Source organism: Melanostigma gelatinosum (assembly GCF_949748355.1).
Source record: "Melanostigma gelatinosum genome assembly, chromosome: 19".
Classification (NCBI taxonomy): Eukaryota; Metazoa; Chordata; class Actinopteri; order Perciformes; family Zoarcidae; genus Melanostigma; species Melanostigma gelatinosum.
The window spans coordinates 15,097,920-15,111,888 of NC_136652.1; the positions used below are offsets into that span (position 1 = coordinate 15,097,920).

The 13,969-nt window shown below is 44.4% G+C and overlaps 1 protein-coding gene across 3 annotated transcripts in view; it reads right to left on the reverse strand.

The window, feature by feature from the left end:
* nhsl1b (NHS-like 1b) overlaps window positions 1–13,969 on the reverse strand; it is a gene marked incomplete at its 5' end in the record, with an annotated part of 82,333 nt that overhangs the window by 16,985 nt on the left and 51,379 nt on the right. For all 3 annotated transcript variants that reach the window (XM_079290900.1, XM_079290902.1, XM_079290901.1), the window contains one exon: window positions 577–729. In XM_079290900.1, the coding sequence (XP_079147026.1) occupies window positions 577–729 (153 nt within the window). The remainder of the gene's footprint in view (window positions 1–576; window positions 730–13,969) is intronic.

The following is a 13,969-nucleotide window of genomic DNA, read 5'->3' on the forward strand; positions in this document are numbered from 1 at the left end:
GTGTGTGTGTGTGTGTGTGTGTGTGTGTTGAAAGCGGGTTACTAACGCTTTACACACCGTAAGCATCAGGTTACAACCGGCTTCTCTCCCTTTATCTGTTTTTTTTTATCTTCAAGCACACAAGGCCAACCTCGCATGTAAACAACGGGCCTTTACTGCAACACATCCACCCATTTACGCACCCATATGCACACTTCCAAACCTTTTCTCACGCCTGCCTCCCAGTCTGTTATCTGAGTAACGGGCGGAGAACTTTCCCAGGACCTCTCAGCGAAACAGGTGCCCACATTTACTGGTATTTCCATTTCCTGTTCTAAAAATGTTGTCACTCTGCTGCGACTCGACTCCCTGTGTCTGTGCTGCACAAACAGGGAGAAGAGGATCTCACACTGTTGTGTTGTTGGCTAAACTTTGGTAAGGAACAGAAATGACAGGGTTGGACATGTTTACAATGTTGTAGACAAACATTTGATCTACTCGATGTGGCAAGTGGCAAATGACTCCTCTAACCCTGACTCCATCTGTTACCATGCTGGATCCTGTCAAGCCCTCTGATGCGGCCCAATGTGACCTTACCTCGCAGGGCGGTCTTAAGGTTGACTTTGGCCTGACGGTGGAGGTCTTCGACGCAGGGCGGCCTGCTGCCCGGCAGGAAGACGTTCTCCTGCTGGTGCCACGGAGCTGTGTAATGGACCGTCCACTTGCTCTCCTCATCCAGGTTAGACACCGCTGCAGAAACACACAGATCAGGTTGTAGATTTTAGTTGATCTTCATTCATATTTACAATTCGACTGACAGTGGATCTCCTGGAGGATCTGTCAATACATCATTTCTCAACAACAGTTCAAACATATCGAATGTTTTATAAAAGGGGAGTTCTGTAGTTCCCGAACCTTTGGAAAAACAACAAATGATGGACGAGAAAATGTCCCGTACAAGCAGAACTGGCTACTGGACGGGTTTGTTTATATTTGGCGGGGAAGAGGAAGAGGAAGGAGATTTTGGTGCGTTGCATCTAGGCGTCAGTCTCCACACCAACAACATGACACATAGCTGAGACGTCACACAGTTGGCCACACAAGTCAGAGGGGGAGGAGGGAGGAAGAGTATCTGGTGAAACACGAACCAGATGATAGCCAGCTCAGATATTCAAACAGGCTGCTAAAAACGTTCAAAAGGCCAACTTTTAAGCAAGCTTACTTGTACTTAGAAACCGCTTCAGAGAAACAATAATATAACGCACCAGCACCTAGCAGCACTAACATCTAGCTGGATCTCAAGTTAATATATCCAACTTCTCCGTTTTTTGGAATTTTCTACAGCACTTCTCTCAGACATCATCAAACAAATCATAACAGAACATTATGGTAATTTCCCCCCTTGCTACTGGTGGTGGCTTGTAATTCTGCATTTGTAAGCCACTAAACACAAATGTCAGCAAAACAACTGAGGTGTAAATATCAACAAGCGCACACGGTTCTCAAAAGGTTCGGCTTACCAAGTGAGCGTATCCAAGCAAAAGTAGCTGATTGTGGATGTAGGACTATCTCCATTTAGACCGTCTGTCCCTGTCCTGACCATCACAACATGTCCGTCGAACTGGGACTGAGGGAGACGTTCCAGGGAACCGGGAGGAAGGGGGGGGGCGGGTCGTGAAAAGGGGCTGAGAGTGTGTGGACTGCTTTTTGTTTGAATGTGTTTTCACAGGTGCTAATGAGCCACAGTAGGATACGTAGGGTGTGTGTGTGGGTCGGGGGAGGACAGAAGAGGTCGATGTTTCGGGCGGGCGGAGGCCTATGACTGCAAATCGGTCCTTGGAGAAAGTGTGAGACAGTGCGTAACTGCTTAATATACAGAAAACTTCTGATTTTAAGAGCTATTTTGTGTGTCCGACTTTGCTTCTATGTGACCAGAGTAGTGCGTGACTAATGAGTACAGCAAAGTCAAACATAGATCTCTGATTTGATTCAGAAGGGACAGTCGGTGTGCCATGTCGTGGTGCTGCTGGTGACGAATGGAACCTTAACGTCTGTCTCTACAGCTCATTGAGGAGCAGGCAGCTGGTAACGTCAGCTCAGGAGAGGGCTTGTTGTTCCTAATCACTCCGTTACCAGACCTTTCTTTTCTTTATTCACAAATCTCCACTTTCTCTTCCCAATGTCAGTAATGTAACAGTGCAAATACAACAATCCTCGGTCCAGCAGTGTGAGTTGTAACACGTACGACAAGGCATGCAGCAGAAATACAAGCAACAGGAAACTATTATCTGTGACTGCAGTCTTACTTGAATTAACCTTTTAAAATATATAACATCAATTTGAATAACACGAGTAAATGTTTGAACCAAATGTGACAAAAGAGGGAAAAAACTAAAATGTAGCAAACACCCACATGTCACCATGAGGGTGTGTGTGATGGGTGCAGACTTGTCTACCTGGTCCAGCGTGCCTGGACTGGTCAAGAACAATCAATCAAACACACGAGGAAAAAACTCTGACCACAAGTCTGGACTGGAGAGTTGCATGAAACACACACACACACACACACACACAGTATCTCACAGTGCACAACACACCTATGAGCAAGGCAGTATAGCCCCAGCTGTGGGCGGAATAAGAATACGTCGTTAAACCAGCTCAACAGGCTAAATCAGGATCTTACTTAATCCTCTCCTAATATTCTTGCTCTCCCACACACACACACACTCAGCACAGGTAGCCCTCCTCCACCCTCCTCTCCGACTATCGGGTTTGAATAGGTCTCAGTAAGGCTAAAGGCAGACCAAGGACATGGGGACTATGGACACAAAGCCTGCATTGTCCCCCTGCATCAGTCTCCACATCAGGCCTTTCAGAGCCACAATATGCCCTAGCCCCTTAACACACACACACACACACACACACACACACACACTGGACTGAGGCGCGAAAGTCTTTCAGAAGACGACTAATCCCTCTGTCCATTGACATCCCAGCTCTCCTTACGTCCATTAAGGATGCAGACTGAGAGCAAACTGGGTCCTGACAACTCTGAAAGACACAAACCGGCTGCAAGGTGCACCAGAGCTAAACATGCAGAGGCTGCACACAGTAATCCCTGCAAATGCATCTGTATGCAGACACACACCAATGTTATCAGCTGCTGTGATCAACAATCAATGTTAATCCTGAACAAGGCACCAGCCAATAGAGTATTGACTGTCATGCATAATGCAACCCTTCTGTGTTTTGGACCTGAGGAGCAACGTGCAGGCACGTGCAAGATGTGCAGAATAAGACGTGAGAAGAAGAAAAAAAAAGCTGAGCTAATGATTAACATCATCACCTCAGCCTCGACGGTAACACGCGCTATAAATACACCTGAGATTAGAGTCGGCACAAGCAGCTTACGCTGCATCAACCAGGTCTTTGTTTGATATCCTCACATGCTTTAATACACAGCCATTAATAAAATAATGATGGAGCCTTCGAGCATTAACTAGCCAGAATCTACTGTACGTGCATGACACACAGACTCTGCATTGTTTCCTTTGATATCTGGATCAGATTATCTGAAACATTTAGAACTAAATAAACATTAAAAAAAAAAAAAAAAAACTAAATTGTTCCAAGCCAGCTATTTCCAATCCAGAAGCTGTGATTTCAAATGCTTCCAGCTGCCACCTTTACAAAACGCTGTTGGGTCATTTAGTGCCAACAGTGTGAAGTCTTGGCCCACTGGTTACCTGGTAACAGGGCGCAACAGAGGGTTGTCACTGAAGCAACGCGCTGGCAGGAAACAGTTAGTTTCTATTAAAATTATATAAAACAAATTAAAGCCGCCATGTGTACACCTTTGACGCAGGACAGCTTTAACAAAGCCATTTAAAAATGGCTTTATTAAATTAGTCAAAACAAATGTAGGAGATTCTGACCCTCACGCTAAAAAAATAATGATGCAAAAACAGGATGAATTTTAATAAACCGCTGCTCATTTGTTGTAGTTTTCATGTGAAGTCCAAAACTACTCATATGACACATTAATGATCAATACAGAGCAGAAGTAAACATATCTTACCCTTCCTTTTGAAGTACTTAATCACAGATTTTAACGAGGTCCCGATAAACACCATTATTCCGGTTGAGTGTGAGCTTCTCTCTTTAAAGAAAAAATCCAAATCCTGTGAATAAGAGCGAGAGAAAGACGGGACGGACGAGCGCTGGTGTCGCCTCACATTCCCACTACACGGCTGCTTAGCAGAGTGTGTGTGTGTGTGTGTGTGAGAGAGCGTCTACGATGCTGACAATGAGCCTCTACCCCAATCGCTATCTCTAAACACACACTGGGTCCACCACTCCCCCCATCACCACCACCACCACCACCACCACCGCTCTCCCCCTCAGGCGGTCCAGTCCTCGGAGACACACACACACACAGCGGGAGGGGTGTAGGACCGGCCCCTCTGTTCCTCTGTGCTTTGGTTACCAAGGAGTTCTGGCTGCCTCTCCCTTCATTTCTCATCATCAGTCGTTCTCTTGCTCCGTCTTTCTCTCTCTCTCTCTTTTCGTCTTTACTCTGCGGGACTCGAGATGAAGCTGAAAGTTGAACTTGCTTCATTAGAACCAACAGGCAAACTCGTGCTATTTTGCTGTGAACGTCAACTTTTCTTTCCCTGACTTTCTGCGTGTGTCATCAGCGTGTCTCCACTTTCATCGCTACGACAGACGAGCCTGGGGAATATATTTATGCATCTAATTAAACTGTCAGCCTCTTGTACATCCTTGGAAAAAAGAAAAACAACCATGTTGAGCTTTTCACAAGGGATTCTCAGAAGGATGCAGCTTCCACCTGCATGCAAAGTAAACCAGCCATGTCGAAGACATTCACACGTTTGATAAATCACAAATCTGTTTCATGTATGTTTGATTGAAAACATATACGCATGTTAAATACTTTGAATGAGGAGTTACCAGGCTCCTGTTTATTTCCTCTCATCAGTAAAACAGACAGAACTTATGTTAGCCTTTCATATCAGATTCATGGTTATGAATAGAATACAATCTTTCACGTTCCCTTGTGTGGCTCAAAGGTGTACTGCAGATATAAATCTTTAAAGACTATCGAAGAGCGACTGATAGCCAGTCATTGGGAATGACTGCACTAAAGCACACGAGACATTTGTCTAATTTGATCTCCCATGTACCATTTCATGATTAGTAAAAGAAAAACAACCCTGTTTCCATCTATCTAAGTTGTCTAAAACCAGAACAGTTGTAGATGGTGCTCATATTCTCTGTATAAATCTCATTTTTTCTTCTCTCTGGATGTTTTTTCTGTCAACCGTTGTTCCTCCGTCTGATCACTCACAGCCTGCTATGTGTGCGCACATGGCCAATGAATCTGTGCCACATGAATATGGATCATACAATCCTCCCATTGTCCAATCTGCTCACAATCTATCACACGCACGCACACACAGACATTCAAATTCATCCTATTGTTCTCAGGACAGTATCCACACACACACACACAGCGAGACAGACAGGTCAACAGCTCTATCTGCTGAAGGAGGGCTTCAGATCAAGGCCACCTCTAGGATTAGGGCTATCCATCCATTCATCCCTCCACTCATTCCCAGTGAAGACTGGAAGCCCCCAGCACAAACCACATCAATCCGTCATCTGTTCATTCTCTAAGCAGCATGTGAAGGACTCTGTGGAAGAAGCTTGGACCTCAGAGGAAGAGGCTTATCAAGCGCAACAAACATCAGGGATTATTATGAACAGGATTAAATCCCACCGATGATAGCCCTCTGGTTATGCAATTAATACATCTCGATTACCTAAGATGAGGCATTATTTGCTTTTTCTTCCTTCTTTATCGAGCAATTCTTATTCACACAGAACATCGCAACACGTGTTCATTAGTATGAGCACCTGTGGCACGACAGTGACTAACAAATGTCTGTTTTTAACAACGAGTGACTTTTTTTTAACTGCAATGATCATATTGTATTTTATATATTGTTGTTGTATTTGTTTTTTTGATACTAAATGGACTCATGAGTCTGAAATAAAAGTTCTGTCCCTTCTTGTTCAGCAACCACCTGAAAAGATGGTGAAAAAAAAGAAATATTGGAATGTGAAAAATTAACAAGTCTTGTTGCACTGGACTCAATGGTGATCGGGCAGACTGATAATAAAGGAGAGATTGATGAAGAGCTCCTACTCTTCCTCCTTTCTTCGTCCTTACACCTCATTTAGATCTCACTCCGTGGCTGAGGCAACAAAACACACTCGTTTTTTCTTCTTCTTCGTTTTAGCCCAGACTGCTTAATTTATCTCCACCAATCCACAAAACACACAGACATTCCTCTCTCATCCAACAATGCAGTCTATCAAACATCCTTTCAAATTCCCAAAGTGCCTGAACCTGGTGCGCGCACACACACACACACACACACACACGCACACGCACACGCACACGCACACGCACACGCACACGCACACGCACACGCGACAGCTCTCAGCTTTTGTTTTCTAATTGGCCTTAATAAGGGAGCGCTAAGCTGACCCCTAAAACCCCTCAACTCTACCTGACCTGCTGGTGTAAAATCTCTCTCCCTCTTTCTTCCTTCTCTCTCCATCACCAGTTGTCTTTCTTCTTCTCGCTTTCTTTTAAACATGAGCGCGTTCATGTCTGCTAATGTAATCCAGCACGCATTGATTTTACCCCCCCGCCCCCTCTCTTTCTTTTCTTGCGTTCTCTCGTTCTCTTCCCATTATATCGGAGGAAAACCTGCCAGGTGGAGATAAGCAGGAAAGTGTGAGGTGAGGAAAACGAGGCCAAGTATCTGTTGCACACGTGAGCGCACACAAACACTTTGCATCTGTATGCACGCAGTGTTGTCACAGTTTCACCAGAACTGAACATGTAACTAGATTTAAACAGAGGCAGGGTTGTCACTGGAGGGTCACTGGTTTACAATTCATGAACTTAAGCTAAGTGAACAAAACGCACTCATCTTTTATTTTCACAATTGAAGGTGAGAGGCCAAGGCATTACATTCCTAATAGGATCTGTGCAGCATCTGTATTTACATGCAAATTAATTTCCAATTAATAAAATACACATTTACCCCAAAAATATGTTGCAAGATGGCTTATTTAGTCTGACAAACAGCCAAAAACATTTAGTTTATAACATTGTGAAAAAGATAAAGAAGCAGCTCTTCAAACTTCCGGACTTGGTTGGCTCGAACAGGAAATGTACCAAAAACCCTGAAAGATGAATAGATGAAAGGTGTTTTTATTTATTCATCGTAGCACCAGGGAGCCCAATCAGTCAATGGGAACCCGATCGCTTTGGTCCTCTCGGAGACGTAGAGCGAGGCATGAATTATCTATCGGCACAAGCAGGCTGAGAGAGGGAGGCGGGGGGGGGGGGGGGCACGATGAAGGCTGACGATTATACTCCATGTTTAAATGCAGGATTACATTTTCTGTCTACAAAAAAACAAAAATGACTGAAAAGGACAAATCTAATTATTATGAAATAATTACACGAAGAGTAATAGTGGTAAGATATGATTTTTGTGTTTTGATGATGATGTCAGGAAAGGGTAAACATGAATAAGTGGGGAAACAACTCTCTAAAGCGCTCATAAAAAGGCAGTTAAGCCAAGTTACACTTCAAACTCACTCCTGAATAAACACAACTCTCACAAACATAACACACACACACACACACACACAGGTGGCAGAGAGGCTGTGCTGAGTAAACAAAGTGTGATAACTGATGATTTTAGCATGAGGTAAAGTTCCCGAGCATCGCACACACACACGTTAAATTAAGCCCTAGCACGATGACCTTTTCCTGACACCAAACTCTTGCTGTCTCCCTCACTCTCCCCCTCTCTGCTAAGCAGGACCCCCCCCCCCCCCCCACCCACACACAACTCGTCTGGTGTTTCCGTCTGACCTACTCCATTGAAGCAGCTGGGATTCCTTCACACACACACACACACACACACACACACACACACACACACACACACACACACACACACACACACACACACACACACACACACACACACACACACACACACACACACACACACACACACACACACACACACACACACACACCTCACCGTTATTATTATACAGTGAGGAGACAGACAGCAAACCCCTCTATGTTCACCATCAGAAAGTCAACGTCTCGTCAGCAGCGTATCTGCACGATGACATGCAGAATGAGCTCAGTCTGCAAATGTACTTCAGGCTACTGAAGTGGCTCACAACACATCATTTTAGTGAAACCGCCGTTGTGTGATTTAGCACGCAACTTTTTCTTTCCCTGCCACTTGAGTAAATACTAGAGTGTGTGATTTGAATCCAAAGTGTGTGTCGCGTGGGAGATGTGTGTACATTTGTACACCAAGTGAAAAATTGTACTTGCAGCATCAAGTACATTTCAAGTCAGTCACGAAAACCACTGCGTTTTGTGGGTGCGTCTGTGCGTACACTGGGTTATTCTTCTGAATGAAAGGCAGTGGGGCCTCCCTCTGTAGGCTGCTCCTTCTTTGTGAGCCACGAGAAAAGCCTGCAAGTCAAAGTGATACCCTGCAAACTACGCCCCCGAGCAGGCACACACCATCACGAACCGAGTCAGACTCTGTTCTTTGTGTTTGTTTTCGGTTTCATAAGTATGTGCATACCCTCTCGCCTTGATGTGGTGGCACACGTATACTTTGTGTCATCTGTTCAAACACCGTGTAGCTGTTCTCACACAGCTTGATGTGTGTGAATCGGAGAAATGTCTTTGAAAAGGGCAACACAATACTAATGTGCGGGGGGAGTGGAGATGGTATCAAAATCAAAACTTTTCACAAAGACGTTCAAAACAGGAAGAGATGGGAAGCAACGTTTGCATCCACAGAATGTTTGAAAGGTTCTTTGATGCGGTAGGAGCAGAGCCGTTTCCCTGAGTCGCGATGTGAGGTGGGTTAGAGGAGGCAGCGTTTAGAGGGACAAAAGAAACCAGAGAGAGGAGATAATGGCAGCTGGGACAGAGAGAAAAGTCAGGGGTGGAGGGCAGGGAAAGAGATAAAGCCAAAAGAAAGACAGATAGCAAAACATCCTAAGGACTAGACTCACTAAAACAGTTATTATTATTATACACACAAACGTACACAGAGACCCAGCAGGCTTGGCGGTCATGCCTAATTGCTAGTCTGTGCTGAAGAGAAACCTTGTTGTGCATGAGAGCATGGCAGCGAAACAAGAAGCGGCCACGAAAAGCCTAAAAACAAAGACCAGGTCAACTAGTGGCGATAACAGCTGGAAAGTGCACAACACTGACCGGGAGGTGTGCAACCGTTAAATAAGTCCTTCCCATACATTAATTTAACAAGAAAACTTTTACAGCCAAATGTTCGCGTCGGCACAATAAAAGGCGGGTCACTCTTGAAATGTACACGCCTGTTGAGCAGGCCGTTAAAACGCTGTTGTTTTTACGAGCAGGCTGATTTGTACGCCGGAGCTTTTGGTGCCTTCAGAGAGGGTGGCAGTTTTGTTGCTAACTTGATGTGTTTTATGTTCCCGTCAGGGTGGATTTGTAGCCAACCGTCCATTTCACCCCGGCAACAGAGTTTTAAGTCGAATGCAATCTAACCCCAGTGGCCGGTCAGCCCCCCCCCCTGAAGTTGGCAGGACGCTGAGATGAAACTGAAAAAGGTTTGAACGTTTGCAGGGTCAGTGCATGTTTTCCAGCTGTTGGGATGGGCTCAAGAATTTGGAATTAAGTTTTTAGCAACGAAAAAACAACTATTGGCTTTTTTTTCTTGTTTTCATTGTGGTTTCTGTTTTTTTTTCTGTCTTGTTATTTCCTTATTCTATATGTGTATCACAAAAATGAGCATCATCTGAAAATCTTCACATGCAATGTACATTGTCTGAAAGACATTTTTAAATCCCTATTTGATGCCTAACACCAATTTAAAAAACAAAAAAACAACAACTGTTGGACGGATTGCAAACAGGTATGTCCTTGAACAATGAATTCCTTTCAGTTTAGCCAAATTTCATAAATTCATCAAAGCGGTTCCTATTCTGAATTCTGCAGGTGTGTAACACATATCAAATCATTTCCAATGAGCTCCATTCAGCTGCTGGTAGTGTAACATAAAGACAGACCCCTGGCAGCCCAGACTACATTAAGAGCCATTACCACCCAGCCTCACTGTCTCCACTCGTATTGACTCGTATTGACTCCTGGCCCTCATCACTCTCCAGTGGACCCTCTCGAGGACCCGCCGCATCAATAACCACAAGGCCTGAGTGTTTGTGTGTCTCTCTGGCTTACAGCAGGCTGACATCATTGTTCATGTTATTGTATGTATGCATGTGTGCCTGCAGCTGGTTCCACAATCTACTGCGTTTAGACAATAATAGACCCACACACATTACAATCTAGACCTTAAAGGTTACTGGATTACTATCATTGCATCCCGTTGAGCTTTATCCTTTTTGCCGTATTTGTTTATGCTGTGAGACACACACTCACGGCCTTGCACATATAGGAAGACAATACATGTGCATATAGTCAACATGCAAGCATGTAACCACACACAAGTTAATATGAACATGCACACACTTCCACGTAGGGATGCCTGCACACACAGCATTATGTTGGCTGCCACGCTTGTTTCCTGACCTACATTTCAACGTCAGGGCTGTCTGCTCTTCTTTCCAAAGGGCCTGTGTGTGTGTGTGCATCTATCATTTATCCAATTTTATGATTAACTTCACACACAAAATGCCATAAATCTGACACAAAAACACAGAGGCGAGTGCCACGCTTGTAGTTGTCCCCTGTATTCCCTTTTTACTGTGTGTGTGTGTGTGTGTGTGTGTGTGTCTGCAACGCCAGACTTTCAAGCCCCATGCATAAAGCTCACAACTGGCTTGATTAAGAGTGTGATGGGGATAATGACAGGAATCAATAGGTAGCAGCTGCAATATTACTTCATTCACTTTAACGATATGATTAATTGGCATCAATACTTCACTGAACACTTTACTCTGACGGCATTCAGCCGACACTCCAATCAAGAGTGATTTACCAAGACGACAGCAGCTTGTGTTTGATTTCCAATGACCTGCAAAACACAGAATGGGTGAACAGACAAAAAACAGAAAGCAGAGGTAATAAATGTTCCTTATTTTATCCTGCTGTGCACACAAGCGACCCTCGCGCTCAGCTCTTGCTGCCGACGAGAGACTCTTGTCTGATTTGGACACAGAGGCACAGAGACAGACTGAGCTAATTTCGGTTAAGTGCCTTCAGTAGCTCAAGGGCACAAAGCAACAAGCCACCTGGGGCTAGCCTGCATCACAGGGGAGGGAAGCCCAGTGTGTGTGTGTGATACAGGGGTACCAATGGGAAGTGGGTTAAAGCCATATCAACTACAATGTGTGCATGTTTCTCTACAGTTCCTCCACCACTGGAGCAAAATTGACTACGCTTTTTGACCCACTTCCCACATTGCACCTCACTTCTCATCAGCAACAACAGTAGGTCAGCTGGGGAGAGGAAGTGAGGGGGTTTGCAACGCCAAACCCTCCAATCAACAATCAGCAATACAGCCAATTTACCCATGACCACAAATCTAGGAAGTGAGCAAGACAATCAGCCTGGAGGCGGTGGCACAACTATCATAAATTATGGATTCTATTGACAAGAAACAATCATCATCATCATCATGTGATACTTTATTGATACTCAGTTAAGGCTGCGGGGTCATGCTCAGCTACAGGACACACTTGCTGTAGCCGTGGCGCTCCATCAGTGCTCAGACCAAAACCTTTATCTTCATGTGTTTTAATATTATCAGCATTAAGTGCGACACATAAATGGTATGCCGCATCAATGCGATCCTGACGAAGTTAATGAGCATGTGTGTGAAACACACACATGCACAGTCGCACACACACCGACACGCTGCGATTGGCGGTTTCATCAGACTCATCAAACAGACGGAGATGCACACAGGTGTGTGGTTGTGCACATGCATATGCTAAGCCTGGGTTCCACCATTGATAATCCTATATTGAGACCTCGTCTGGGAAACAAGCAGGACCCCAAATCCACTTATCCCCTCCCTCCCTCCCCCCCTCCTTTCTTTCTTTATAAACCACCCCTTCACCCCCCCTCTCCATCTCTCCGTCCCTCCCCCCTTCTGTCCCATCTGAGCAATAATGAAGGGATGGAGGCATTAATAGAGAGAGCAGACCTCTCTCAGATGAAATGAGTGCAACCTCCTAATGGGTCCTGAGGGAAACGAGACCAGCTCACTGATCAAATACTCCCAAAATGTAAGCCATTATTCCAAATTTAATTCTACGTGACGCCCCATATGTCTCTTTTTGGTGTTGATAAATGGGTGCCTTCTGTCTGATGGGCAATTAATCCAACTGTAATTTGGTAATCAGCGTAATCCAATGAATTTAGTGTGACAGTGTTTTTTATGTGTGATCTTAAGTCATTTATATATTGGTTAAAATTGATGATTCACAGATGATCAATTCAGAAACTAAGGACGGGAAGCACTTCAGTCTCATGCACCGAATGAGTCCCTCTGCACGTCTGTACTACACCGCCACCCTGTGGTGGAGGTTAGCAACAGCTGACAAATGGAATTGGTTTCCCCAATGTCATCCTGCAAAGTTACCTTAGGTCAACAACAGTCCAGAAATGTAGCTTCTGCTATGATCAAACTAAATGTTAGTGGAGCGGTCACCAGTGCACGCTTCCATGAGGTTTTACAAGCACAGGAAATGGCGGTAGCTTCCCTTACTTTACATTTTTCCTTATTTTTTGGTCTTTTACCCTAATCCATCTACACATGTGGAATGGAAAACCAATGAAGAAGAAACGTTGCTATGGTGAGAACTCATTAACGAGACAGATTTAAAGAGGACCTAAAATCACTTTTTCCTCTCTCTCCTTTTATAATCAGCCTCTATGGGGGGACATGAGCTTTTCAGAGGCTTGGCTTTGCTTTCTGAGGCTTAATGGAGCCTCCAGCTGATTGGGGCATAAAGGGGCCTGTGGCTGAGGAGAAGGCAGGAGGAGGGAGACTGCTGCTCGGGTACATGGAGGAGGAGTGAGGGGGTCTGAGGTTGATGAGAACTAGAGGAGGAAGAAGTGTCCTGACCAGAGCAATCAGCTGATTCTTTTGTGGTTATTCGTAGATATCAACCTTCGTAAATGTAATGTATAAATCAGTTGAATACGTTTATTTTACTATAATTTGGATTATTTATTAGATAGTTTGCCTTTTTTGAATTGTTGGTTTTTTTCATACATGCAAATCAAACTGTATAGTACTGAGCTACACGACGTCAGTACATTTAAAGTACATCTTTTTTAAATAATCAAAAAATAAAAAGGAACAATATTGGTTCCTGTTTGGATGAATTGTGTGAAATGTCAGAAAATGGTGGAAAAAAAGAGCCCAAAGTGATTCCCACTACTTTACGGTACATTGCTGGCACCCAAGTAAATGAAAGCTACCTTTTCTTCCTGAGGTTTGTGGGATTTTCCTTGGATTGAAGGAGATTGCGCACTTTGTGGGAACCGTAAGAGTAGAAGAAATGTAACCATGTGTGCATTCAGAGAGCAGACTGGTCAGCAGGGAAAACAAGGCCGGGAGCCTCCGAGAGCCCGACTCAAAGCAGCATGAGGTGGAAAAAAGCTCCCTGTAATTGCAGCGCTCATTAAAGAAATGAGCTGTGCCTGAGGTAGACGCAGCGCTTAAAACACACTTATCCTGCACTTAAGGTACAATTACATTTTTCAATTACTAACACGACCACTGTTGAACTGACTGAGGCTGAAGAAGAGGCCAAAAGCTGTTGCTGAAGTAAACACGCAGATTAAGTCTTGAAATCGCCTTTGTTTTCAAAGTGTGATGGCATCTTG